General features: G+C 42.6%; 1 protein-coding gene across 7 annotated transcripts in view; it reads right to left on the bottom strand.

Moving 5' to 3' along the window:
- The window catches only part of cnot1 (CCR4-NOT transcription complex, subunit 1), a 229,729-nt gene that overhangs the window by 72,353 nt on the left and 130,709 nt on the right, over positions 1–26,667 (bottom strand). For 5 of the 7 annotated variants that reach the window (XM_070897738.1, XM_070897741.1, XM_070897739.1 and 2 more), the window contains 7 exons: positions 23,600–23,743; positions 20,226–20,350; positions 13,801–14,087; positions 6,074–6,152; positions 4,547–4,777; positions 2,293–2,433; positions 341–520 (listed from right to left, as the gene is read on the bottom strand). In XM_070897738.1, coding sequence (XP_070753839.1) covers positions 341–520; positions 2,293–2,433; positions 4,547–4,777; positions 6,074–6,152; positions 13,801–14,087; positions 20,226–20,350; positions 23,600–23,743 — 1,187 coding nt within the window. The remainder of the gene's footprint in view (positions 1–340; positions 521–2,292; positions 2,434–4,546; positions 4,778–6,073; positions 6,153–13,800; positions 14,088–20,225; positions 20,351–23,599; positions 23,744–26,667) is intronic. The other 2 variants (XM_070897740.1, XM_070897742.1) reach the window with 1 other exon arrangement.

Below are 26,667 nucleotides of genomic sequence, written 5' to 3'. Positions count from 1 at the left end.
CTGGACTTTGCAATTGTGTCCTCTCTTGCAATTATGCAACTGGCATTCATCATCATCATAAGCAGTCCCTCGAAACGAGGATGACTGGCATTCACTGCCTTTGGCGCTCACATTGAGCCAATTAGTCAAAGTGCTGGAGGACAGTTGCCAGCCTTGGAACTGCAACTTGGCAAGAACATGTGCCTTTAGGAGAAGCAGGACAGAGAAAGTGGAGGGGTGGAAAGACAGGAACGCATGTAATGTCTAAAGGTACGCACTAAATTGTCCTAAGCACCTTCAAAAAGGAAACTCCCGTCTCAACTAGCTTGATGCTATCTGCTCATCCTTCTCCAACTCTTACCTTGATGTTTCTGTAGGTCTCGGTGAGTACCATTTTGTTAAACTCAGAATTTTTCAAAGTGTCCATAAAGTTTGAGTAGAGACTGTGAAAGTTAGGTTCGATGCTAACTCTCTTCATGACCAAATACTGGGATACCCAGGGCATAAATTCATCCTTCACGGTCTCCTTTAGCTCCTCCACCTGTATCAAGAGCAACAACACACCATTCATACATCAGTCACAAGGGTACAGCCTGAAGAGAGCCAAAATTAGTGACATAGGACATATTTGAATTAGGTGCCAAACAATTCATTTAGATTATTGAAAATTAACCCAAAGCAAGAAAAACTGCACCTTTCAAAGTCGCAAAGTACATTAGCTACCCATTGCTTTCAAACATCGGAATTGCTTTGACCCAAACATTAGTTTATTATTGAAGAGCACTGCTTCATCTAGCCAAATATCCAAACAGCAAACAGATGGTGCCCTAAACTTCCGCCACATGTAATCCCCTGAAGCAAAGGCTTCACCTCCAGTAGGCACAAGAGCATCCAGCTGCTAAATGGCCATCAGCATTGCTGGGAAATTAAGTCATCCTGAGAGAATGACTGACTCCTGCCTGCAGACACTGCATATTCTTGGCTGTAGGTCTGAGAGAGAGATGGACTGCAATCTTGTGGCCAGCCTTCAATTAAGAGTTTACTGCTGGAAACTAACTTCTGTAATGTGAAATTAGATTCCATAAGTGATTAAAAACTGCCTGTAAATCGATGTCATCAACTGTGACGAATTATTCTCCAAACCCAACCAATATAGTTTGTATGGTTGCATAATTCAAAATGCTTCTTTGCATGACAGCCACTGAACTATAAAAATAATTGATCGTGTGTGATGCACTTTGAGACATTTCAATGTAATACGGCATAAATAATTGCAATTATTATTCTAGATCATCAAGCAAGTACAAAGGACATGCATTTATATCGCGCCCAGTCACATCATCTGGGCACCATAAAGCATTTCCTATCCAGTGAATTATTTGGCGGCCAATTTGCACACAGCAAGGTCTGACAAACAAAAGACTGGTTTTCTTGCCCCTCCCAAACCTTGGTAGGGTGGAAGGAAAGCAGAGCCAAAAGTAAATTGAAAATAACATGAAGGTTCTGATCTGCTGGGATGAAATCGCAGAGAGACCATTTCGCTAAAAATAGAATGAATGACGAGAACTAGCAAATATACTACTGTGACAGATGTTGTGTAGGTACAGTAGTAAATTTTCTCCCGGAGCAGAATGCAGAATAAAATAAAGTCCATTCTTCCTAAACCATCATTATCCTTTGAAACGTGTTCTGCTGAATGCAGAAGCACTACAATTGCAAAAGAGCATCCATCGGAGAGTTCAATGTCTGGGAGGTCCGGAACTCTGATGCCATTTGAATCGCATATTCCAACACTTATGATGGTAAATCTTTCATATACTTTCAGTAATTCATTTATTTCCCACTTTAATTACTTAAGTCACTCATAAATGGGCTTCAATTTTCACTAATTAATCCCACCATCAGGTTTTGACTCGACTCATTCAACCTCCACTTGTGTTCATTTACCACCGACACAGCTGCCATTGGGCAGGCATCGATGCTGGTGATTTCCAGCTGTGCCTCGAACAGCAACAGTCTCAGTTCCAATGGTATCACTGTCATTGAGCTGAATGGGTGATGCGTTCCGGCACAACCTCAGGCGGCAAATCTGTTTCACTGTTGCTGGTGTACACGGAAGTCCGCCAGTTACTGAAGTCATTTGAATTAAAGTAAATAGTTACAGTCGACTTGAAGCCAGCATGTTTGCAAGTGAAACTACCGTATAATATGAACAGGCTGGTTTCAAAACCAGCAGGATTGAAAGACAGCATCACTGCAAGAAAAATGGTACGTCAGACAAGGCCACTACACCAATCATCACAGAACACCCACCTTTTGTGTCATGTTGGACTGCGAGAGGTTGTTGAAGATGAAAGCCACTTTTTCTTGAATGTTTTCAGGTGGTTCCACTATCCTCTCTGCCTGGTCTGTGGCCACCAACAATGTTTCTATGTTAGTTGTATTAATGGAGGGCTAAAAAAAAAAAGTAGGACTTTGCTGTAACAAACATTTTTCCAATGGAATTACATTAAAGCATTGGTACCACAAATGTCTCCGCAAGATCCTAGAAAATCCCCTGGGAGGATAGATGCACCATCAGTGTTCTCGATCAGGCCAACATCGAAGCACTGACCACACTTGACCAGCTCTATTGGGCAGGCCACATTGTTCGCATGCCTGACACAACTCTCCCAAAGCAAGCGCTCGACTCGGAACTTCTACACGGCAAGCAAGCCCCAGGTGGGCAGAGGAAATGTTTCAAGGACACCCTCAAAGCCTCCTTGATAAAATGCAACATCCCCACCGAGACCTGGGAGTCCCTGGCCAAAGTGGAGGAAGAGCATCCGGGAGGGCGCTGAGCACCTCGAGTCTCGACGCAGAGAGCATGTAGAAAGCAGGCGCAAGCAACGGAAGGAGCGTGCAGCAAACCAGACTCCCCACCCTCCCTTTCCTTCTTGTCCCACCTGTGACAGGGACTGTAATTCCCGTATTGGACTGTTCAGTCACCCGAGAACTCACTTAGAGTGGAAGCAAGTCTGCCTCGATTTCGAGGGACTGCCTGTGATGATGACTTTAAGACAAGTTGTCTGCTCCTCCGATGTAAAAACAACTCACTTGCCAAATGCACCAGGTTTGAAGGAGTTGGCCACCTCAGTCAGAGCTTTTTCTCACTAGTTCAAGGACATTTACAGCCGTGAACATTACAGTGGCAGAACAACCACCATTTATTTTGGTCCCTTTTATTAGCTATCAAACAATTTGAATACTAGAAACAAGTTAAATATCCAGTTATACGAAAATCATCCATAAAGGGATTTAAACTACCACAAATACAGCGGTCCAAATATCCTGATCAGGCCAGATAAATTTGAGAACTTAGTTTCTGTCATTCTGGCACGGCTTAGTTTAAGTTTAATTTTTGTATTGGCTGGACATTTTTAGTATCATGTTCGATCATAATTAGGTGGTTTGGTTATAATTTCAGCTCCTTTGTTTACAGGGTGATGTAAAAGCACTACACCTAGTATTATAAGGAGCTTACCAGAGGAGGATAAAATCCTTCAAAAGGCATAGTTACAGTTCAAAAGTTTGTGCCTGAAGTATGAGACATTTTCAGTATGAGACATTTTCAGTATCACCACTCAATAAAAGCAACACTCCTGGCACACACATGTGCAAAAGGGGAAATTATGCATCAAGCCTGAGAAAACCCCAAATGATTTGTGAAGTTACTAAATTGCCACTTATAGATGTGTGAACAGGACACCTATTGTACTGAGAAATCTAGTGTCACAGGGAGACAATGATACTTATGAGGGGGTTGACTTGTGAAGATAAGTTGAGTAGGTTGGGCCTATATTCATTGGAGTTCAAAAGAATGAGAGGTGATCTTATTGAAACTTATAAGATAGAGGTGGCTCGACAAGGTAGCTGCAGAGAGGAGATTTCCACTCATAGGGGAAACTAAAACTAGGGGACATAGTCTTAGAATAAGGGACTGCCCATTTAAAACTGAGATGAGAAACTTCTGAGAGTTGTAAATCCATGGAATTCTCTGCCCCAGAGAGCTGTGGAGGCTGGGTCATTGAATATATTTGAGGAGGAGATGGACAGATTTTTGAGCGATAAGGGAGTAAAGGGTTATGGGGAGAGGGCAGGGAAGTGGAGCCGAGTCCATGATCAGATCAGCCATGATCTTATTGAATGGCGGAGCAGGCTCGAGGGACCAAATGGCCTACCCCTATTTCTTATGTTATGTAAAATCTAGTGATACATTTTAAAAGTTAGAGGTGGCAAAGTGATCGAGAGACCTCACTCTCTGCCCGCCCCCCCACTAATGTGTGGGTGGGGGGGGGGGGGGGGAGAACAAAGGAGAGGTTAACAACTGGAAAACATTTGTACAATAGCCATTGCCATTCTGTTACTGTTCACAATATCTATTTCAGTACCAGACAGCCAATTATAAACTTGAGCAATCTGGGACTTTCTAGTGTAGAGAGCAAACTAATAGTTTCTGAAAGCAAAATAATGTTATTCTGAAACAACTCCATCTCTGCTAGCAGTGTAAAATCATCAAAATACTCACCGGTACATCTTTCTTGTAGCTCACTCCAGTCGGCCTGGTAACTGTAGTGGCTTTGGTCACTGCGGTGGTAGTGGATGTTGTTACAATGGCGCTGACCTGTCGGACCATCGGGGTCTTATTCTGAGCCTGTGCTTGAGCCTGGGCCTGGGCCAATGCAATACTGCCAGGGGTTGTAATGCTACCTTGCATTTTCACAGGAGGGTCTCTGGACTGCTGGCCATACTCAATGTACTGAAACAAATACAAATGTTTTTCAAAATCATCAATAGCAATATGTATTATTCCCAACTGGTGTAAAATTACTGAAACACACTTCTAAGTTCAATGTTTTTGATGTCAAAATCGCATAACCCTGAAAGCACAAATGTATCCAGTCTACCCAAAATTGGGAGGCACTGCTCCCTGCTTTACCTGAACACAGATGTAAAATTCACAAAGCTCCCCTGATGTCACTGCAGATGAAAACACTTCCACATGTGGAACTAAACTATATATGTGCTGGTTTCAATTCTTGACCTTGGAATTAATTGATTTCAGTTTGGAGAGGAGGGGGTGTGTGGTAGTGAAGGCACTAGAATTGCCTTCAGCTACTGGGTTAGAGAGGGGGTAAATGGAGAAGAAAGATTGGCTAGAAGTCCAGATCGCTATTCAGAGACCCGTTCTGGAAACATACATGAACGTCAGGCTAGGACAGGATTGGACCTACTTGCAATGCCCCCACATCCTACGGAGAGTCGAAGCTCTGGAATTCCCTCTCAAAACCTCTCCGCTTATCTTTTCTCCTTTAAAGCGCTCCTTAAAACCTTCCTCTTTGACCAAGCTTTTGTCCTAATATCTCATGTAGCTTGGTGTCAAATTTTGTTTGATAACGCTCCTGTGAAGCACCTTGGGACATGTTACTTTGTTCAAGGCTCTATACAAGTACAAATTGTTGCATCTGGCCACTTGGGCAAGATGCTTCTGGAACTGGACTCCAGGGAAGAGTTCATCTTTTCAGGAGAGTAGGAGAGAAATTGGCGGGGATACAAGGGGGGGGGGGGGGGGGAAGATGACAATAATACCTGACCCTAGAATTGTGCTGTTTATATGCCATCAAGATATAACAGGCCTACCACCAGCATGCACAATTCACCACCCTTTGTTCTGTGGCAAGGTGAATATCTTCCACAAAGAGACATAAGCTCACAGTAACTCATCGATTCAAAAGGCTTTTGACGTCAATTTGTGCAAGTTAGCTGTTGTGTTTAAACACTCAACAGTGCCCGTACACAGCAAATTACCTCAAAGTACAAAATTGCCTTGGGACATCCTGATGTGAGATAAGACTGTAAAAACCCAAGTTCTGTCTTTTATTAATTTATCAAAATCAGATTGCAGTGTAGAAACAACCTATGAAACGAAAGGCTCCACAAACGAGACCACCATAACCATGAAGACTGCTGGTCTGCGTGTCAGCAACAGAGGAGCTGAGGCATCACCACCACGTGGTTACACAAAGACTCAAGCCATTACTGGAGTACCACTTACCTCCTGTAAATGATGAGGAAACTGCAAGAAGTGGCCAATAGAAGCCAAGTGCTGACAATACTGGGGATAGTCCTTCAATCTACAATCAGACCAGAGTTCATCATTAGAGTATTCTGGGGTAGTGTTCAGGTAGGCATTCATACTACTAAAAAACAGATAATTACCATATCATACAGGAATATAATTAAAGATAATGTACATTAAAGCTTAAAATTGCTTTTTGAAAAGTACAGCATTCAACACTATGAATTTATAGCAGCAGTCATAACGTTCCTAGAACTTTGAACCTCGCTATAACCCCTCTTCACTTCAGAAATGAATCCAATTGCTCCTTGAACTCATTGATACCATCCACTTCAAAAGTTATCCCTAGTAAATTGTTCCATAACTTTACTTCCAAAACTCTAAACCATCAATTTCCCTTCTTACGCCTGACTTGAATATTTTTTAAACTTACATTCCCTGGTATTTGAACCCTTCATCATAGGGATCAATTTGCCTGAACCAACTGAATCCATCCCTTTTATAATTGTGAAACCTTCAGATTGTCAACTGAAAGTCTCCTTTCCAAACAAAATGGGCACAACTTCCTTTACAGTTACCCATAATAAATTTCCGGTGCACAATCATCTTGGCTGGTCACTGCTGCACCAGATTCCATGGTTGCTCAACTCAAACTTCTCAAGGGCAATAATATCCGTGTGGAAAATATTCTAATCCAGGACTGAAGATTGGAGGCCGGAGGTTCTAGTCGTACAGTAACAGTTTCTTTTGATTTATACCCAATATCTTTGTTAAACTGCAGTCCACTATTGTATGGTTCATATACCTGGGGATTATAACCTTCAGATCTCTATCATTATCAGCACACATTACGACTGGTCTCTTCAACTAGCAAGAGCATATTACTCAAAGCATATTCAATAAAGCAGCAACAGCCAAGAAAAATACTTTACAGTCTAAGGAGGATTTCCCCATCTAAACTCGAACCGCACAAATACCGTGAAATGCTTAGTGCCATCAGTAACATGTCAGAATGCTAGTCAGAATACCACAGAAGAAATTTGAATAAATATTTTCTGCACATGAACACAGGCATAACGCTTGCTTTTACCAGTATAGTTTTTTTCTCATTTATACATTAAAAACCCTGTCTAATAAGACAAGTTTATTTTTAGCCCCATTAAAACAATAATTTTTTCTTCAAAAAATTCCCCAAAATGGAGATTCCCTTCTTTAATTGGTTGGGCCGGCCCACGTGATCCCAGGGGCACTGGCGAAACGCATGCAGCCCTGGGATACGTGGGCCTCTATGCAGGCTTGCACGTAGAGGCCCAGGAGCACAAGTCGCTGAATCTCCCAGACCACCATGTAAATTCGTAATTTTTTTTTTGCAGGTTGGAGGTATTTGTCCGGGGAAAGCCGCCAACTGCAAATTTTGGGCCCATGTCTATTGGGTTAGAATTAGGGAACAATCGAGGAGCTATTACGCTACTGGGTGTATACTATAGGACAAAAAATAGTGGGAAGGATATAGGAGAGCAAATTTAAAGGCAAGTTACAGAATGATTTAAGAACTACAGAGCAGTGATAATTGGGGACTTCAATTATACTAATATAGACTGGGATAGTAACAGTGTAAAGGGCAAAGAGGGGTAGGAATTCCAATGTGACAAGTGAAATTTCTTGATCAGTGTGCTTCCAGCCCAACGAAGAAAGAAGCAGTGCTGGATCTAGTTCTGGGGAATGAAGTGGGGCATGTTTCAGTGGGAGAGCATTTGGAGAACTGTGATCATATCATCAGGTTTAGAATAGTTATAGAAAAGGACAAGGTGTAATCAAGCATAAAAATATTTAACTGGGGAGGTTTAACTTCAGTGAGTGGAAAAAGGATATGGCCCAGGTGGATTGGAATCAAAAATTGGCAAGAAAAACTGTAACTGAACAAAGAGGAGATGGTTCAGGTACAGAGTAGACACATTCCCATGAGGGGGAAAGGAAGGACATCCAAAGCTCGAGCTCCCTGGATGAATAAAGATAGAGGTTAAAATGAGCCAGAAAAAGGCAGCTTATGACAACTGTAAAGGTTTATAATACAGTAGAGAACCAAGCTGAATATAGAACGTAGAGGATACATTAAAAAAAGTGATTAAGAGGGTGGAGAGAGAGAGTATGAGAATAGATTAGCAGCTAACATAAAAAGGAACCTAAAGCTCTTGTATAAACATATAAATAGTCAAAAGGTAGTCAAAGGAGGAGCAGGCCGATTAGGGACCAATAAAAAATATATTCTTGTGGAAGCAGAGGGCTTTGGCTGAGGTACTAAATGAGTACCTGCACTTTGCATCTGTCTTCACTAAAGAGGATGCTGTTGATGTAGCAGAAAAGGAGGATGCAGTAGTGATATTAGACAGGATAAAAATAGAGAAAGAGGAGGTACTTAAAAAGTTGGCAGTCATCAAAGTAGAAAAGTTAACTGGATGGATGGATGGATGGGATGAGGTTACTGAGAGAAGCAAGGCTGGAAATTGCAGAGATTCTGGCCATAATCTTCTAATCTTCCTTGGGTATGGGGTGGTGCCAGAGGACTGGAGGACCGCAAATGTTACACCCGTTTAAAAAAAGGGGAGGGGGACAAACCCGGCAACTACAGGCCAGTCAGCCTAATGCCAGTCAGTGGTGGGGGAAATGGAGAGGATTGATGTGTATATGGAATTTCAAAAGATGTTTGATAAAGTACCACATAATAGATTTGTTAGCAAATTTAAAGCCCATGGGATTAAATGGGCAGTGACAACATGGATACAAAATTGGCTAAGAGACAGAAAGCAGAAAGTAGTAGTGAACGGTTGTTTTTCAGACTGGAGGGAGATATACAGTGGTGTTCCCCAGGGAGCGGTATTAGGATCACTGCTCTTTTTGATGTTTATTAATAACCAGGACTTGGGTATTCAGGGCATCGTTTAAAAGTTTGCAGAAGATTCGAAACTCGGAAATGTAGGAAACAGAGAAGAGGATAGTAACAGGCTTCAGAAAGACAGACTGGCAAAATGGGCAGACACAGTACAGATGAAATTCATGCTGCGAAGTGAGAAGTAATGCATTATGGTAGGAAGAATGAGAGGAGGCAGTAACAACAAACTAGGGGTGCAGGAACAGAGGCAGCACAAAGCTTTCAAGGTGGCAGGACAAGTTGAGAAAGCTGTTAAAGAATATGGGATCCTTGACTTTATTAAAAGAGGAAGAGTGTACAAAAGCAAGGATGTTATGCTAAACCTTTATAAAACACCAGGCAGGCCTCAGCTGGAGTAGTGTGTTCAATTCTGGGCACCACACTTTAGGAAGTATGTCAAGGCCTTGGAAAGGGTACAGAATAGATTTATTAGAATGGTACCAGGGATAAAGAACTTCAGTTACGAGCAGTAGCTGGGGTTGTTCTCCTTAGAACAGAGAAGGTTAAGAGGAGATTTGATGGAGGTGATCAAGACCATGAATGGTTTAGATAAGAGTAAATAAGGAGAAACTGTTTCCAGTGGCAGAAGAGCAGGTAGACAAAGGACACAGATTTAGGGTGATTGGCAAAAGAATCAAGAACGACATGAGGAAAATTTTTTTTTTTATATAAACACAGCAAGTTGTGATCCGGAACGTTTCCCCCAATTTTTGGGGGGGTGCGCGATCCCTTCAGTTTCACACATGCGCAAAATTTAACATTGAAACAGCCAGTCCCGAGCTGCACCGTCAGAGCCGCTTATTAGCACAGCTTAGAGGGAAGGTTGATCTGGAATGCACTGCCGAGGGTATGGAATCAAATTCAATAGTAGCATTCAAAAGATAATTGGATAACTACTTGAAGGGGAAAAATTTACAGGGCAATGGTGAAAGAGCAGGGTAGTGAGATTAATTGGCTAGCTTTATCAAAGAACCGGCACGTGCACGATAGCCTAACGGCCTCCTTCTGAATCATTCGATGTCACAATACAGCAGAAAACAAATACCCCATCCCAAGCAAGAAAGTTCAGGTACACATTCGCACACCACTCACGGACAGGGAGATTGTAGTCTGAAATAGGACAATGGCTGTCATTTGCACTTGGTCAACAGTGATTGGTAACTTGCTGATCCAAGAGTGACATCCTATGTTTAACATTTCATAATTCCACAGCAGTATTTGCAAACAATGTCTACAACAATAGTAAAACGTCTCAAGACACTTAACAGAAATGTAATCAGACAAAAATTGGCACGGAGCCAAAAAAGACAGGCGACTAAATGCTTGGTCAAAGATGTAGGTTTTAAGGAGCATCTTAAAGGGGAGTGGAGGAGAGATTTAGTGAAGGAATTCTAGAACTTAATGTCTAAACAGCTGAAGGCATGGTGGAAAAAGCTGAGGCAGAGGTGGAGAAAGGCAATTATTACGGAGGTGGAAGTAGGAAGTCATAGTGATGGAGTGGACATGGGGTTGGAAGCTCAGGTTAGGGTCAAGTAGGACATCGAGGTGGCGAACTGTTTGGTTCAGCCTCATATAGTGGCCAGGGAGGGAGTTGGAATTAATGGCGAGGGAATGGAATTTGTGGCGGGGACCAAATAAAATGGCTTTAGTCTTCCCAATGTTTAATCGGAAGAAATTGCGGCTTCCCCCAGCACTGGATGTCCACAGATAGTGCAGGAGTCGAGAGAGGTGGTATTGAGGTAGAGCTGGGTGACGTTAGCGTACATGTGGACTTCAAAGTCATGTCTTTGGACGTTGTCGCCAAGGGGTAGCATGTAGTTGAGAAATAGGAAGGAATCACGGATGGACCCTTGAGGGATTCCAGAGGTAATAGTACAGAGGCCAAATATGTAAAGATTTAGGATGCACACCAAAGATAATGGAAAAATGGGAGTAAAACTTAGAGACTTATAAACACATGGAGACTGGCTTGGTGATCCAAGGTTTTGCAGAGTACATTTTCACTTGCAATTCTCAACATGGAATTTCAACCATTGGGGGGGGGGGGGGGGGGGGAGGAGGAGGAACGGGGATAAGGCAAGGGGAGGGGAAAAAAGACAACTACCGTCTGGCATTACAGTAGAGATAGAAGTTAGTCAAATAGTTATTCTTGTGCACTGCCAAGCAAGGTATTAAGAAATCTGAAAAAGTTATGTCAGCATCTCAGCTGGAGGATGGAATGTGACACAGGAAAAATAAGGTAAACTGTTACTTATGAAAGGATTTAAATTGGAGCGCAGATGGTGATGGTTTGTTTTCTTTAAGTTTGACAGTTGCTATTGCACGCTAAATAGACCCACACATCAACTTTGACTTGTAGCATTCCAGTTGACTGTTATACAAGATCTGCCTTCTAATAAATTAAAACTTTAACATTCACTACCCATTTACACTGGATATATAATGGGGTTGACAACACTCATGCAAGTTATTTGTGCTATAGGTTAGAGATTTCAGTACTGATGAATGAAACATACCTGCAGGTTTTGCAACTAATTTGTACATCTAGCCCCCTCAGTAAAGATCCCTCTATAATGCTCCAACAACGAATAACCGAATTGCATCAGTGTGACACATCCACTTCTCCCATCAACCATCGGAGCACAACCACCAATATTAATGTCAAATTATGCATGCTCATTCATTATTGACGCACACCTAGGATCTCAGTTGATATCACGTAAAACTCCTCGGACAGCACATCAGACTCGGTCCCAGATATGCAAGGACAATGATTAAACCCAATTTTTTTTCTTATTATTCGTTCACGTGATGTGGATGTTGCTGGCAAGGCCAGCATTTATTGCCCTTCCCTAATTGTCCTCTAGAAGGTGGTGGTGAGTGCCTTCTTGAACCACTGCAGTCCATGATACTTCTTTGCTAGACCATTTCAGAAGACAGTCAAGAGTCAACCACAGTGCTGTGGGTTTGGAGTCACATATAGGCCAGACCATGTAAGGGCGGCAGATTTCCTTCCCTAAAGGACATTAGTGAACCAGATGGTTTCTTGCGATAATCCTGTAGTTTCATGATCACCCCCATTACTGATACTAGATTTTTATTCCAGATTTATTTAATTATCTGAATTTAAATTCCCCAGTGGATTACTAGTTCAGTAACATAACCATTATGCTACTGTACTCGCTAGTCCGCCCCGATACATTTAAATTTAATACTTTGAATAACCAATGTGAAATATCAACATTGGGTTGTGTTCCCAAATAGATTAAATCCCACAGAAAACAAAATACTGAAGAGATCAACTGCCCTAACTGTTAACATCCTCGTTCATATCAACTTGCCCCTATCCAGACTCCCAGTAGAGAATCATAGAATGGTTACAGCACAGAAGGAGGCCATTCTGCTTATCAAGCCCATGCCAGCTCTCTAAGATCAACTCAGCTACTCCCATTCCCTTGCCCTTTCCCCGTAGCCATGCAAAATGTTTTCCTTCAGGTACTTATCCAATTCCCTTTTGAAAGCCACGATTGAAACTGCTTCCACCACCCTTTCAGGCCGTGCATTCCAGATCATAACCACTCGTTGCGCAAAAACGGTTTTCCTCATGTCACCTTTGGTTCTTCTACCAATCAGCTTAAATCTGTGTCCTGTGGTTCTCGACCCTTCCGCTAATGTGAACAGTTTCTCTCAATCTACTCTGTTTAGACCCCTCATGATTTTGAACACCTCTATCAAATCTCCTCTCAACCTTCTCTGCTCCAAGGAAAACAACTTCAGCTTCTCCAGTCTAGCCACGTACCTGAAGTTCCTCATCCCTGGTACCATTCTTGTAAATCTTTTCTGCACCCTCTCCAAGGCCTTCACATCCTTCCTAAAATGCAGCATCCAGAATTGGGACACAATACTCCAGTTGAAGCAGAACCAGCGTTTTATACAGGTTCATCATAACTTCCTTGCTTTTGTACTCGATACCTCTATTTATAAAGCCCAGGATCCTGCTTTCTTAAATTGCTCTACCACCTTCCAACAATTTGTGCACATATACGCCCAGGTTTCTCTGTTCAAGCATCCCCTTTAGAATTGTACCCTTTAGTTTATATTGCCTCTCCTGGTTCTTCCTACCAAAATGCAACACTTCGCACTTTTGCGCGTTAAATTTAATCTGCCACGTGTCCGCCCATTCCACCAGCCTACGTCCTCCTGAGTCCATCACTATCCTCCTCACTGTTCACTATACTTCCAAGTTTTGTCTCATCTGCAAATTTTGAACTTGTGTCCTGTACACCCAAGTCCAAGTCATTAATATATATCAAGAAAAGCAGTGGTCCTAGTTCAACAGACCTTCCTCCAGTCCGAAAAACAACAGTTCATCACTACTCTCTGTTTCCTGTCACTTCGTCAATTTTGTATCCATATTGCCATTGTCCCTTTTATTCCATGAGCTTCAACTTTGCTGGCAAGCCTATTATGTGGCACTTTATTTTAACGTCTTTTGGAAGTCTATGGACACATCAACTGCATTGCCCTCATCAACCTTCTCCGTTACCTCATGAAAAAGCTTAATCAAGTTACTTAAACATAATTTGCCTTGAACAAATCCATGCTGACTTTCCTTAATTATTCCACACCTGCCCAAGTAATTGTTAATTTTGTCCCAAATTATCATTTCTAAAAGATTCCCCACCATGGAGATTAAACTGACTGGCCCGTAGTTGCTGGGTTTATCCTTATACCTTTTTATGATACAGAAACAATTTAAATAAAAAAAACATACCTATTTTTAAATCTGTCTAGTGCAGCAATGCCAAAGTAGTACATCTTGGAGTCAAAAGGTTTGCGCAAAGCTTCGAGAACATAGCGCAGTGCAAGCCCCAATGCCATATAGGTGACCAGCCCCTTTTCGATAATTCCACCAAACAGGCAGGCCGTGATGTGCAGCTCTTTATCTGGGTACTGGGGGAAGAAGCGATACTCCTCAAACAGGTTACGTAGCATACAGTTAAAAACTTCCCTTTCACGCTTAATGCTGGAATCCTTAAACCTCTGCAGCATTTCCAGAACCTGCAGAAACAAGAGGCAATTTAACAAGTCAGCACCATTTTTCAGAGTCAGCATAAAAAGTAATTGTTGATTGCATGGCAATAAATGGTTACATAGAAACAGAAGGCGGCCATTCAGCCCCTTGGGCCTGTTCGCCATTCAGTTAGATCATGGCAGATCTACGCCTTCCATCCATTTTCCCACCTCTGCTCCACAACCCTTACCTAACAAAAATCTATCGATCTCAGTCACTTTGCTATATGTTCTGAGTTTGGGTCTCTGGGACTCCAATTACTAAAATTAACTGATCAGTCTACATAATGGAAGACTTTCATTCCAACATTATGGGACTGTGCTTTAAACTGTGAAGATGAAAGTCTCCCAAATCTGTTGACTGCGTGATTCTTGCGTGAAATAAATTCAAGCAATCAACTAGACCCTTAATGGGAGCAAGACCACAACACAAAATTGCTCCTCCCTCCCGTTCTCCTCGTCCCAAAATAATTATGGACAACTGCTGAATGACTGGATAATTCATCAGAAAGTATTCAAATCACATAAAAATGTAGTGACAGTGGGAGCAACAGGTATTTCCCAACCATGACTCTCAATCAGCCAATTTAGAAAGAATTGTTGGGTTTTGTTAGGAGGGGAATATTTTGAGATTAAATGTTTTGAAATGCAATTCTGATCAAACCGACCATTTCTTCAACATATCCCAGCCTGGGGTTTCAAGCCACTGGTCTTATTACTATTTCAATATAGCACAGGCCCTTTGCACAATTAAGGCACAATCATTGCATATATTTAGCCAGTGTGATATATTCACCTTAACCCTGAAACTTGAAAGTTATTTAATTTCTGCAGAGAAAAATTAAGGTGCTCTCTTCCCTTCCCCCCCCCAGTTCCTCCTTTTGGCACTGAGTTAGGACAGTACACTACCATTCTACAATTCTTTCTACGTCCGCCCCCCACCGACATCTCCTCTTGCCCGAGATCAAATGGTTCATCAAGAGACTTCAACCAAACTCCCAAGGAACAGACAAAACCCAGTTTAGCTGGGTCTGCTGATTCAATCGTGAGGCTCAAAGAATGCTTCACTGCTGCGTCATTACTGATGCAGGCCGATTTAAACTGCTTTTATATAGTATTTTTTAAAATTCCTTCATGGGGTGTGGGCGTTGCTGGCAAGGCCAACATTTATTGTCCATCCCTAATTGCCCTTGAGAAGATGGTGGTCCGTGTAGCGAAGGTGCTCCCACAGTGCTGTTAGGGAGGAAGTTCCAGGATTTTGACCTAGCGACAATGAAGAAACGGTGATATACTTCCAAGTCAGGATGGTGTGTGACTTGAAGGGGAACTTGCAGGTGATGATGATGCTGCCCTTGTCCTTCTCGGTGGTGGAGGTCGCAGGTTTCGGATGTGCTGCCGAAGAAACCTTGGCGAGTTGCAGATGGTATACACTGCAGCCACAGTGTGCCGGTGTCCGGAGTCCATATTGAGGACTCCCAGGGCCACTCTCTGCCGATTGTATACCACTGTACTGCCACCCCTGGTGGGTCTGTCCTGCCGGTGATGGGAGGAGTTTGGGACAGTGGCTGAACGGTATGATTCTGTGAGTATGACTGTGTCAAGTTGTTGCTTGACTATTCTGTGGGACAGCTCTCCCATTTTGGTACAAGACCCCAAATGTTGGCGAGGAGAACTTTGCACGGTTCACTGAGCTGGATGTGTGGTTGTCGTCGCCATAGCCGGTGCCGAGGTCGATGCCAGGTGGTTCATCTGGGTTTTTTTTCTTATTGTTTCTAGTAGCTTTTTTTTTACAACGGAGTGGCTTGCTAGGCCATTTCAGAGGGCAGTTAAGAGTCAACCACATTGCTATGGGTCCGGAGCCACATATAGGCCAGACCAGGTATGGACGGCAGATTTCCTTCCCTTGCGTTTAGTGATGTATTGGTGCTGAGACCCAATTCATATACCCTCCCACAGCGAGTGGCAACCTCAAAATGAAGTTCTCCAGATTCACAAAAGCCGGTGATGGAGATGACCCAGCCTCAATGAAAATGCAGCTCATAAAAGGCATAGATTGTGATCCTTCTTACCACCCATGCCTCAAAAACATTAGAATTTTGCACTTTGTAATCACTCCTGTTTCTCTCAAACTAGTATGGATGTTGTGTGGTCCCACAGCTGGCTCTTGTGATGACAGCGTAGCTACTAAAGGAACATGTCAAACTGCAGAATTCTCTTAAGTGCCTGGGTGAAAGACAGCTGTTGAGCTGGAAGTCGACACATGGTTATGTTCACATATGGAACAAAAATACTGCAGTGAAAATCTAATTCTCAGCAGATAAACACCATAGCCTATGACAAACAGGTCACTTTTTTTAAAACCACTTATCCTTTTAGGGTCTACTAAAATTGCACACTCATCCACATCAGACCATGCTTCTGCAAGACACTGTACCAAGGTTACCCTGTTCATTCCAATAGCTGCCCATTAAACTTGTAAGAAAAAAATACTTTATGACACTACATTACATCTTCATTTAACAAATACATCTGTTCTGAGTGGAACATAACACCCATGAGCCAGATACAAAATAACGTGACAGTCACAGTTCGAGTGAGTGCAGCACTGCATCAACCAATATAAGCACACAAAGAGTAATGTCAAAAATGACAAAGTGAACAAGCTTTCTTCCAAAATATAGGATGAGCCCAGTTTGTACAGAATCTCTCAATCCACCTGGAACATGACCACTTGTAGAATCAATTCCATGTCCCACAGGAGACCAGAAAGCATCCCATATTGGATTAAAAAGATTAAATTTCCCTCCCTTTCCTGAAGAGGCGTCTCATGCTGGAAGATTGCTCTGTGGATACAATGCATCCATACACCTGGTCGTTTTGCATCTGTGGACTTAGATGGCAAGGGTCAGCAGGGCACTACACTGTTAAGGGGCAGCATCATAACCAAGCACAAGCCTGTCCTCACCCAATGCCCATACACGTAATCACTAACAGCGATCACCAGAAAGCAATCATGAACAGAACCACCGTCTGATTTTACCTTCAACCAGCCCTTGCGCGATCAGTACGTGCCGTTGGCAAGGTCACCATTTGTTGCCAGATACAACCGAGTGGCTTGCCAGGCCTCTGTGGTGTGGGACTGGAGTCACATAGACCAGAGCGGGCAGATTTCATGCCCTAAAGAATATTAGTGAATGGTTTTATGACAATCCGATGGTTTTGTAGTCACTTTTCGGATAGATTTTTAAAAACGGAATTCAAATTCTCAAACTACAACGGTGCGTTTTGAACTTGCATCTCTGGATTATTAGTCGAGATCGAAGGATTACTGGTCCAGTACCATAACCATTAACCTACTGTCCCCAGTGACTGGTTCTATATTTGTAAAATTTGTTCTTGGCACGTGTGCAATGCTGTCCATCCCGAGGTGGGCCCTCTTCTTTAAGCACTTTGCAGGTTGCATTCCACAATAAGGAAAAGTAGGAAATTGCAGGATTTTGAGCCAGCGATGAAAGAACGACGATATATGTAATATAGCTTTATGCCTATTACATAGGTCATGGCTTATAGGAAGTTACTGCAATGCATAGCAGATGATGCGCTGACTTCACATGCAAACTATTTAATAAATTAGAAATATCGGCCAAAGGAGTTCTTATACAATCAAGATAGCAAAAAGTGAGTCGGTTCACTGACCAGCATACCTCTCGCCTCCTGTGGGCCAAGGCACAACTGTTCATGAAATTTACTGCAATAACTCCACCCTCTGGTACCTCCCTGGTGCATGTTCCTGTGGACTGTTTCTTTGTTGCCAAAATGCAGGAAAGCACAATTTGAAAGTCTGCCTCTCTAACCCAGCCAGAACCCATCCTGAAAAGTCTGTGAAGCTTAAGGAGTAACAAATAGCACCTGGTGGTAAGATTGCACAGCATCATGACTCCGGAGACACTTAACTCAAACTACACGGAGGCCGGATATGACTTGGGCTCCTCCTGGTGTGATTCCTTGAAACTTCTCTTTAAAAATATCACACTGGACCCTGCACAGCTCCAGAACTACTTCGGGTAACAGGAAAAATGTTGAACATTCTCCTTTAGCAAACATGTTGATGTCTGAGAGCAGATAAACCAGGATTCACCAAAAATGGTCAATGCACTGGTCACTTCATTGAGTGAGTAAGGAACGGACATCGTCATCGGGCTGTTTCCAAGCCCCAGTCATAGCCAAACCCGGAGTAGGCTGCTTTCATCACAAATATGATGCAACTATTTTGCTACCCATCACAAATCATGACATTTATGCTGGTATTTTTTTTTTAAAATAAAAACAGTATCGGTATTGTCCAAACAAGGTTTAAAAACCGATGACTGCTGACTTTACATTAACGGGGGTTGCTTGCCTTCTTTATTGGGTAACTAGTTTCGTTGATTAGGATAACGAGCTAAGCGTACGTCCCAGAACCTGCAGTTTGGAAGTGTTAACGGATGGGACTCTAAATTATTCCTAGCTAATTTTTAAAAAATTATTATTCATTCCGGGATGTGGGCGTCTTTGGCAAAGCCGGCATTTATTGTCCATCCCTAATTGCCCTTGAGAAGGTAGTGATAAGCCGCCGCCTTGAACCGCTGCAGTCCCGTGTGGTGAAGGAACTCCCACTGTGTTGTTAGGGAGGGAGTTCCAGGATTTTGAGCCAGCGACGATGAAGGGGCAGCGATAGATTTCCAAGTCAGAATTGTGTGTAACTTGGAGGGGAACTTGCAGGTGATGGTGTTCCCATGTGCCTGCTGCTCATGTCCTTCTAGATGGTAACGGTCGCAGGTTTGGGAGATGCTGCCGAAGAAGCCTTGGCGAGTTACTGCAGTGCATCTTGTAGATGGTACACACTGCAGCCACAGTGGACCGGTGGTGGAGGGAGTGAATGTTTAAGGTGGTGGATGTGGTGCCGATCAAGCGGGCTGCTTTGTCCTGGATGATGTTGAGCTTCTTGAGTGTTGTTGGAGCTGCATTCATTCAGGCAAGTGGAAAGTATTCCATCACACTCCTGACTTGTGCTTTGTAGATGGTGGAAAGGCTTTGGGAAGTCAGGAGGCGAGAAATTCGCCGCAGAATACCCAGTCTCTGACCTGCTCTTGTTGCCATGGTATGTATGTGGCTGGTCCAGTTAAGTTCCTTGTCAATGGTGACCAACAGGATGTTGATGGTGGTGGTGAGAGGGATTCGCCGATGGTAATGCCGTTGAATATCAATTCAATTAGAATATTCAATTCAGAATTCAATGATGTGAATTTCAACATTCTGCAATGTCAGATTTTAATGCGTTTTTTGCAGCTGTATTAAAACTGGTTAACTAGGATGGGAGAACGTGTCCACAGATAGCTCTGAAGATATAGTGTTATTCTATTATAATTTGTCTATATTGAAAACTCATCCCCTTTCATTCTTGAGAAATGAAGACTAATAATCAGATTTTATCCCCAGATTTATAGTCTGAGGAGTGCTCGGACTGAAGAGCTCAGAGAGAGTTTGGCTTATGTACATATATGAAGCTACCTAGCTGAGGAATACGGGTCAATACAATATTCTATGAAGGGACATGTGAAGACTACACATTCATTGTGCCTCTCAGAAACAAGCGTCAAGTTTTATACTAGGAGACCATTCTAACTGTTGGAGAACTTCGAAGTCATGAACTTCAGTTGTCTTGAACTCCAGTATTAGTTGGATCCTCTATTTTACCAGTAACTGATTTTTTTTTAAACTTCAGTAACTGTTGTACTTTGTTAAATCTATGGTCTGTGTATAATATTTCTGCTTATCTGAAGACAGAGTAGGAGCTCTGTGCAAATTCTCAAACACAATTTACCACAAGCAAGACACCCAAGAGCCCTGCGCCCAAGTACTCAATTAGAAATCTGTGTCTTTTGACATTCTCCCTCTAATCTGCTTATGGTAACTGTTATCGGACAAGTAAATTAGAAAATGATATTAAAGAACTTGAAGCAACACCATCTTAAAGACACATGAATCCAGCCTATTCAAGGGTGTTTCATACTCAAATTAACTTAGGTGGAGCATCTAAAATAACAGTATATGGATTTTTAATGTTCGTCGTGACTGAACGCTCACCTCATCAACAGACATGGTAGGGTGGGGTGGATGGTTGTAGATGCGTTGGAAGTAGCTGTTTGCTTCATCATCGATCTCCTTGCTAAAGTGCTGATTTGCTTCTGGCCATACCTGAGAGAGGTCAGCTGTGGATAACAGGACGGGGACAAAGAGGGAACATCTTATCAAAACCTACTTGGTAACTGTCATTCAACAGTACATGCAAAGCAACAGACTGACATAGAAGCAATACGCATGGCATTTTATCAGTGTTGGATCTTCATCACAGAATAATCAAATAATGCAATCATTGTTTGAAAAAACTTTTACAAATAATCTGCGAATTATGCAGTGAGTGTGCTAGAAGTATTTCAGATTTGGTCGCATTTGAATTCACACTACAGTTAAGCATTCAATACAAGATTCAGATTTGGGATTCCACCTGTACTGCTGCCACCCTGGGGAAAAAAGCTACAGTACGAATGTGAAGAATGGGCAACCCATCTTCGGTAACATAAATCTCCACTTTCTGCAATGCCACTTGGACACAAGTGATATGACAGCACGCTTGAGTGACAGCACACAGTACCACTGAGTAGACGGATCCAAGTTCAATACTCACTGAACTTCAACTTCACTGAAATCCTGAACTGGGAACGTTCAAAGGGATATACTGGCGTACACTGCTGTGCACCTAAGTGAGTGAAGGCTGACATTAGCAGTGGCCTGGGAGCAGCTGTAGAAACTACACAGCCCAGCAAGATTTTTTTTTTAATACAGATAAGACTAAAATTACTTTCCAGTGGGTTGTCTGATTATGTACAGATAAAGTTTATTTACGGATAGGTGAAGATGCAACACTGCTGGAATATCGCGGCATTTTTTGCGTCAATGCTCATCCAAGTGCTGGGCAAAAGCAGCTCGAGTAACTGTTGAAACACTGATTTAAGAACGGTGTCGTTCACTTTCACTGCTGCCTCCTTTAAAAGGAAACGGCAAATTTAGCCAAAAAGTCAAAGCTTCTTTAACTGAGCCACAGACCAACCAGGAAGGCCCCAGATATCATGGTGGTCTGCTCTGAGTTAACTGTTCTCAGCCGGATCAACTGGGGTACAATTGGCAAGTGTAAGAAAGGGAAACATCCAAGGCTCCCCTTGTAATCACTGATCACTAACTCCGATTGGAAATGCAGGTAGGGGGCATCACAACCATCTTCTGGCGGGGGAGTCTAGCACAAGGTGGCAAAACCTTCAAATTAGAGCTAGGTCTTGCAGGAGTGACGTCTGGAAGCACTTCTTCACACAAAAAGTAGTGAAAATCTAGAACTCTCTCCCACAAAAAACTATCAGGCCAGGTTAATTGAAAATTTCAAAACGGAGATCGATAGATCATTGTTAGGGAAGGGTACAGACACAATGGGTCGAATGGCCTCCTTCTGTGCCGCAACTTTCTACGATTCTCGGCTTTAGGGATTATGGAACCAAAGCAGGTGAATGGAGTTGAGATATAGATCAGCCATGATCTAACTGAATGGCCTACTCCTGTCCCTATGTTTTCAAAGAAGATGCATATCTTGCAGGCGCTTACAACCATTCATTGCACATGAATTATAGCCACTTGCGTGAGGTACTGGAGGGCAACCACTATCTTTATAAGAGGAGAAAACTCCAGAGGAAAACAAGTCTACAAGTTTGAGCTTGCTGGGTGAAAATTAACCTTGCTTTTTTTTTAAAAAAACAAAATTTTTCGGGCTTTAAAGTTAAAATCAACTGAAACCAATTTCAAACACTTCCACTTGTTAAGAATGGTGCATTATAAAAGAGCCACAACTTTTTGCAGAGACTCGGTACTGCACAGATTTCACCTTCAGGTGATGCACAAGTGAATAACCAGTTTGGCAGAGCATTTTATTGAACTCTCAGCAAGGCAGAATAAAACAAGTTTAAGAATTTCTTACAAAACAAACATTTCCAGAAATGTATTGCTTTTAATTTGTTGTATTTTGGTAGGATATTCAAACAGAAATCATCTGGTTTTCAAAAAGCTAACTGATTTAAGCAAAAATTACTTAGCAGGAATTCAGCCCAAGAGGAGCAGGTAGAATGACTGCAGCTATATGAGATTTAGATTTTCAATATTTTTCAATGAGTGCCAAATTGGTTAGTATTTGTCAAGTTGTGTTGATTGTAATAATTGAAGAGGAACACTGTGATGTTGATAAAAATCCAACATGAGCTGACATTTCACAAACATGCAGACAAGCATTCATAACAGATACATGCATCCACTGGTACAACCTGAAACAGCGCTCAAATTAGGCTCAGGATAGGGGGCGTCTCAATGTTACTCTCTTTGGCACTGGTGTAAGAGTCAACGAGACTGGTTCTTTACTATAAAATAGGTACAAGTGAAGGACAAACCTCTGCATTTCCCCCAAGCATCAATCTTCATCCCAACACCATCACCTTCTGACCCCGCCCCCACACAGGAAATCTTGATCCTAACCTCAAGCTTTTTGTCTTCAGCCTCCTATATTGCAAAGTTCCAAAGCAGTACCTCCTGCAGTGCACTGTTCAGCCCTCTAGTCTGAGTGTTGACTGATAATTCCAGGCCTTCTAATTTTGCTGCCACTCAAAACGCTAACCAGCTTTCTTGGTTTCAGATGCTGCCTGGTCTGTAGTGTACTTCTAGCTGTTTTGAAACTTTCTTTTATATAGCAGGATTAAGTCAGAACAAGACATCAAATGTCATCTTACTTTCAATGGCACTTAAAACACAAGTATCCAACTTTAAAGCACTTTGCAGAAATAGGATTCAAATAATCATTGTGACCGTCCCTAAATTGCAGCCTCAGCCAGCCAATTACCCAAGTTACACATAACATGAGCCAACATGGATTCCCATTTGTATTTTTCTGCTAATCAGGTTTCTTTGCAAAAGCTCCCCACATTAGGCGTCAGTGGAAATTACTTCCTTACTTTCTATTACAATCTCTTCACTTCAGCTAAGTAATTCAGTAGTCATGGATACAAAGACACAGGCAGGTCCCCAGCATACCCAATTTTAAGAAGGAACCCAGTATGATGAGATGAAGCCTAAGCTGTGATGAGTGCACAGCAGGAATCGGTTTGCTTTTTGATTCCAGTGGATATTGAAAATGTACCAAAAAAGATCTGACCAGATTGACAACTTACAATGGCATGTCAGAGTTGGTAACAAAAGCTGTACACTAAAACTGTCAACACTCAAAACCACTTTGATTCATTATCTAAGGAAACCTTTTTTGAGCCCTGGTTGGGTGTATCGTCCTGTGAAGACTAGTTATCTTTAAACCAAGATAATGGAAGAAGCTAGGCCACACTCTCACAACAGTCACAGACAACACAACCACTTACAAGGTTTCATCTTACTCTGCTGGAATGTCTGTGGGTTCAGTCCAGAGGTGCTCATCTTCCGCTGTCCAAAGGGGTCGCTGTTCACAGTTGGTAGTGCAAGTCCACCACTTCCCATGCCAGTCAAACTCCCCGTACCCAAACCACCTGTAGGTATAAAATCAAATAAGGTTTCCCATCAAAACTTGTCGGTGCTTTTATCAGCCTATCCTTATGCTCGAAAAGGAAGTTAACAGACAAAGCTGCAAGTACAATATGTGACAGAGTTCTCTTTTTTTTAAACCACCATCGGAACTAGTTCCATAATGCAGAATTCTCATCACCTCTTCCTTTCCTTTCCAGGACAATCCCTCTGGCTAACGCAACATTCTTCAAACCGACAGATTGGATGCTTACACTCCAGAATACTGTGCAATCAGCTGACAAATGTATAGAGAATAAGTCAAGCTCTTCAATGATCTCCCACCTCAGCAGAACACTTCTCCACAGGGATTGTGAAGCATGCATCATCCTAGCAGCTTATGACAGAGACCAGGTAATCTTAGCCAGTCAATGGCTTGTGGTGACAACTTTGAAGCAAAACATCATGGCAAACTTTAAAAACCGGGCTTATGCTTGGGGGAGCCTGCTTGTTGATCTATAATAATATTCTTCACTTTTTCTTGAGGTTGGTGCAGAGCGACATAACACATCTTTCTTTTGATCCACGCCCCCAAAAGAGACACAGAATTTAGGGGCGAACGGTTAAGTTTAATTTGAAGCAGTAAGTGAACATCTGGGGTCTGCCGAGCTCGGTACTTTTTCAAAAGTTAAGCTCACTGGTCAATGAGAAGCACCCAGGACGGGAGAATTTTTTTAAATTGTTGATGGGAACGAGCCAAACACTCCCAGGATAACAGCCTGTGCAATTCCTGCGAGATCACAGATAAAGACTTATGCTTACCGAAATTAGAAGATGGCTATATATTGGACCTGCACAATGAAATGTGGAGGCCAGGAGACTTCTTTCACGTATTATTTTTAAAAGAAGTTTGATTGGATTACCCCAAGGCCCCAATTATAACAATTAAACTTAATCTTGGACTGTTGATTTGTGTACACAGCAGTTAGATGGATAGAATACAAGTTCAAATATGATGTAGTGCCAAGTACTTAAAATTCTTTCAATTATGGTCACAAGGAGAACAAACCAAGTCCATTGCTTTGATGTTGGTACAAGAGCTCCCCACATGTGACAGACTCAGGTCCCATCAGGGACGCCAACCAGTGTGACATTTAACCAATTTTTACAAGAGAACAGAGCCCTTTAATGCACAATGGTGCATCTTCCCAGAATATAAAAGATTCCAAAGTCTGCATTCCATACAAGAGTACCACAAAAGTTGGACAAAATACACCAGACACAGGACTGTACATTTGCATGGGGTGAGTTAATCATTTTCAACTGGGGTCCTTGAGGTCTCTCATCAGATTGCAGTATTTCACTATATGTTGATTTATAAACACATTATTTATACTAAAGTTTCTAAGAGTTGTTAAAAAGTCTAAGATGTAAATCAATAATAGGGTATAAAAGTTTCCCCAGTTTAAAACGTTGAGATTGTTAAAAAGTCAAGGACGTAAATCAATAATAGATGTTTAAAAGTATTTCGATTAAAAGTCTAAAATGTAAGTTTTAAAAGTTCTCCCAACTTGTTTAAAAAGTTCAAAAGTTGATTAAAAGTTTAAAAATGAATTAAAAGTTGGTCAGGAGTTTAAGATGTTGGGTTGAACGCTGCCGCCAGTTGTCTTGGACCCCCTTGCCACTGGACCAAGCTAAACCCGTGTGGTTGCCGGTGTGCAGCGGCCACCCCACGTTAAAAGAACTCACGCACTGGCATCTTCCACTTCGTCAGTATGAAGTTCGGGACCTGGAACGTCAGGACGCTCATGGATAATCCCAACAGCAACAGACCAGAACGCCACACCGCCATAATTGCCCGGGAACTCAAGACACTTTGACATTGACATCGCCGCCCTAAGCGAGACCCAGCAGGCAGGGGAAGGCCAGTTGAAGGAACATGGTGGAGGTTACACCTTCTTCTGGAAAGGGAAACCAGAGGCAGAACGCCACCTTCATGGAGTCGGCTTTGCCATCAAGAATGAGCTGGTCGACCATCTCAAAGACTCCCCCCTGTGGGGTTAATGAACGCCTCATGACTCTTCATAATATCCTATCTCTGAAACAATGCGCCACAGTCATCAATGCGTACGCCCCTACACTCAATGCAACAGATGAGGCTAAAGAGGATTTTTATTCCAACCTCGAGACACCCTTGTCCCGCATCACCATGGGCAACAAATTGATCCTCCTTGGTGATTTTAATGCCAGGGTCAGCAAAGACACAGCCCTCTGGGGAGGCAGAGAAGGGGTAGGGAAAGCCAACTCCAGCGGTAACCCTACTCCTGACAAAATGTCTAGAACATGAACTACTCATCACCAACACCCTGTTCCGCCAGAGGGACAAATATAAGGCATCGTGGCAACACCCTCGCTCCAAACACTGGCACCTGCTTGACGTCATTGTCTGAGCCAGGGATCGCAAGAAGGCGCGGGTGATGCGCACAATGACAGGAGCTGACGACTGCTGGACGGACCACCGCCTAATCCGATCCATCATCAACATTAACATTGCCCCAAAGCAGAGGGGACAGCAGAAGCAGTTCCGCAAAAAAGTTAATGCCGGGGCACTGAGAGATCCAGCTAAGAGAGCCCTATACAGCCAGCGCCTCACAGCCAATCTGGCGTGCCTTGATGACCCCGAGATGCTGCATGCCCATAGCGCTTGGTCTGCCCTCCAGGCCTCTAAAACCAGTGCCTGTGAAGAGACACTTGGTCACTCAACCAGAAAACATCAGGACTGGTTTGATGAAAATGATCAGGAGATCGAAAAACTAATAGATCGCAAGTGCAAAGCATTTCTGAGCCTCAAGCAACAACCCAACTCGGGAGCTGCAAAACAACATTACAGACGGCGCAAGGCTCAGGTCCAACAAAAAACTCAGGACCTAAAGAACAGGTGGTGGATGGA

This window comes from Pristiophorus japonicus, chromosome 13, assembly GCF_044704955.1.
Source record: "Pristiophorus japonicus isolate sPriJap1 chromosome 13, sPriJap1.hap1, whole genome shotgun sequence".
NCBI lineage: Eukaryota > Metazoa > Chordata > Chondrichthyes > Pristiophoridae > Pristiophorus > Pristiophorus japonicus.
Note: the sequence above shows the minus strand (reverse complement) of the source record. Positions and strands in the feature narration are given on the sequence as shown.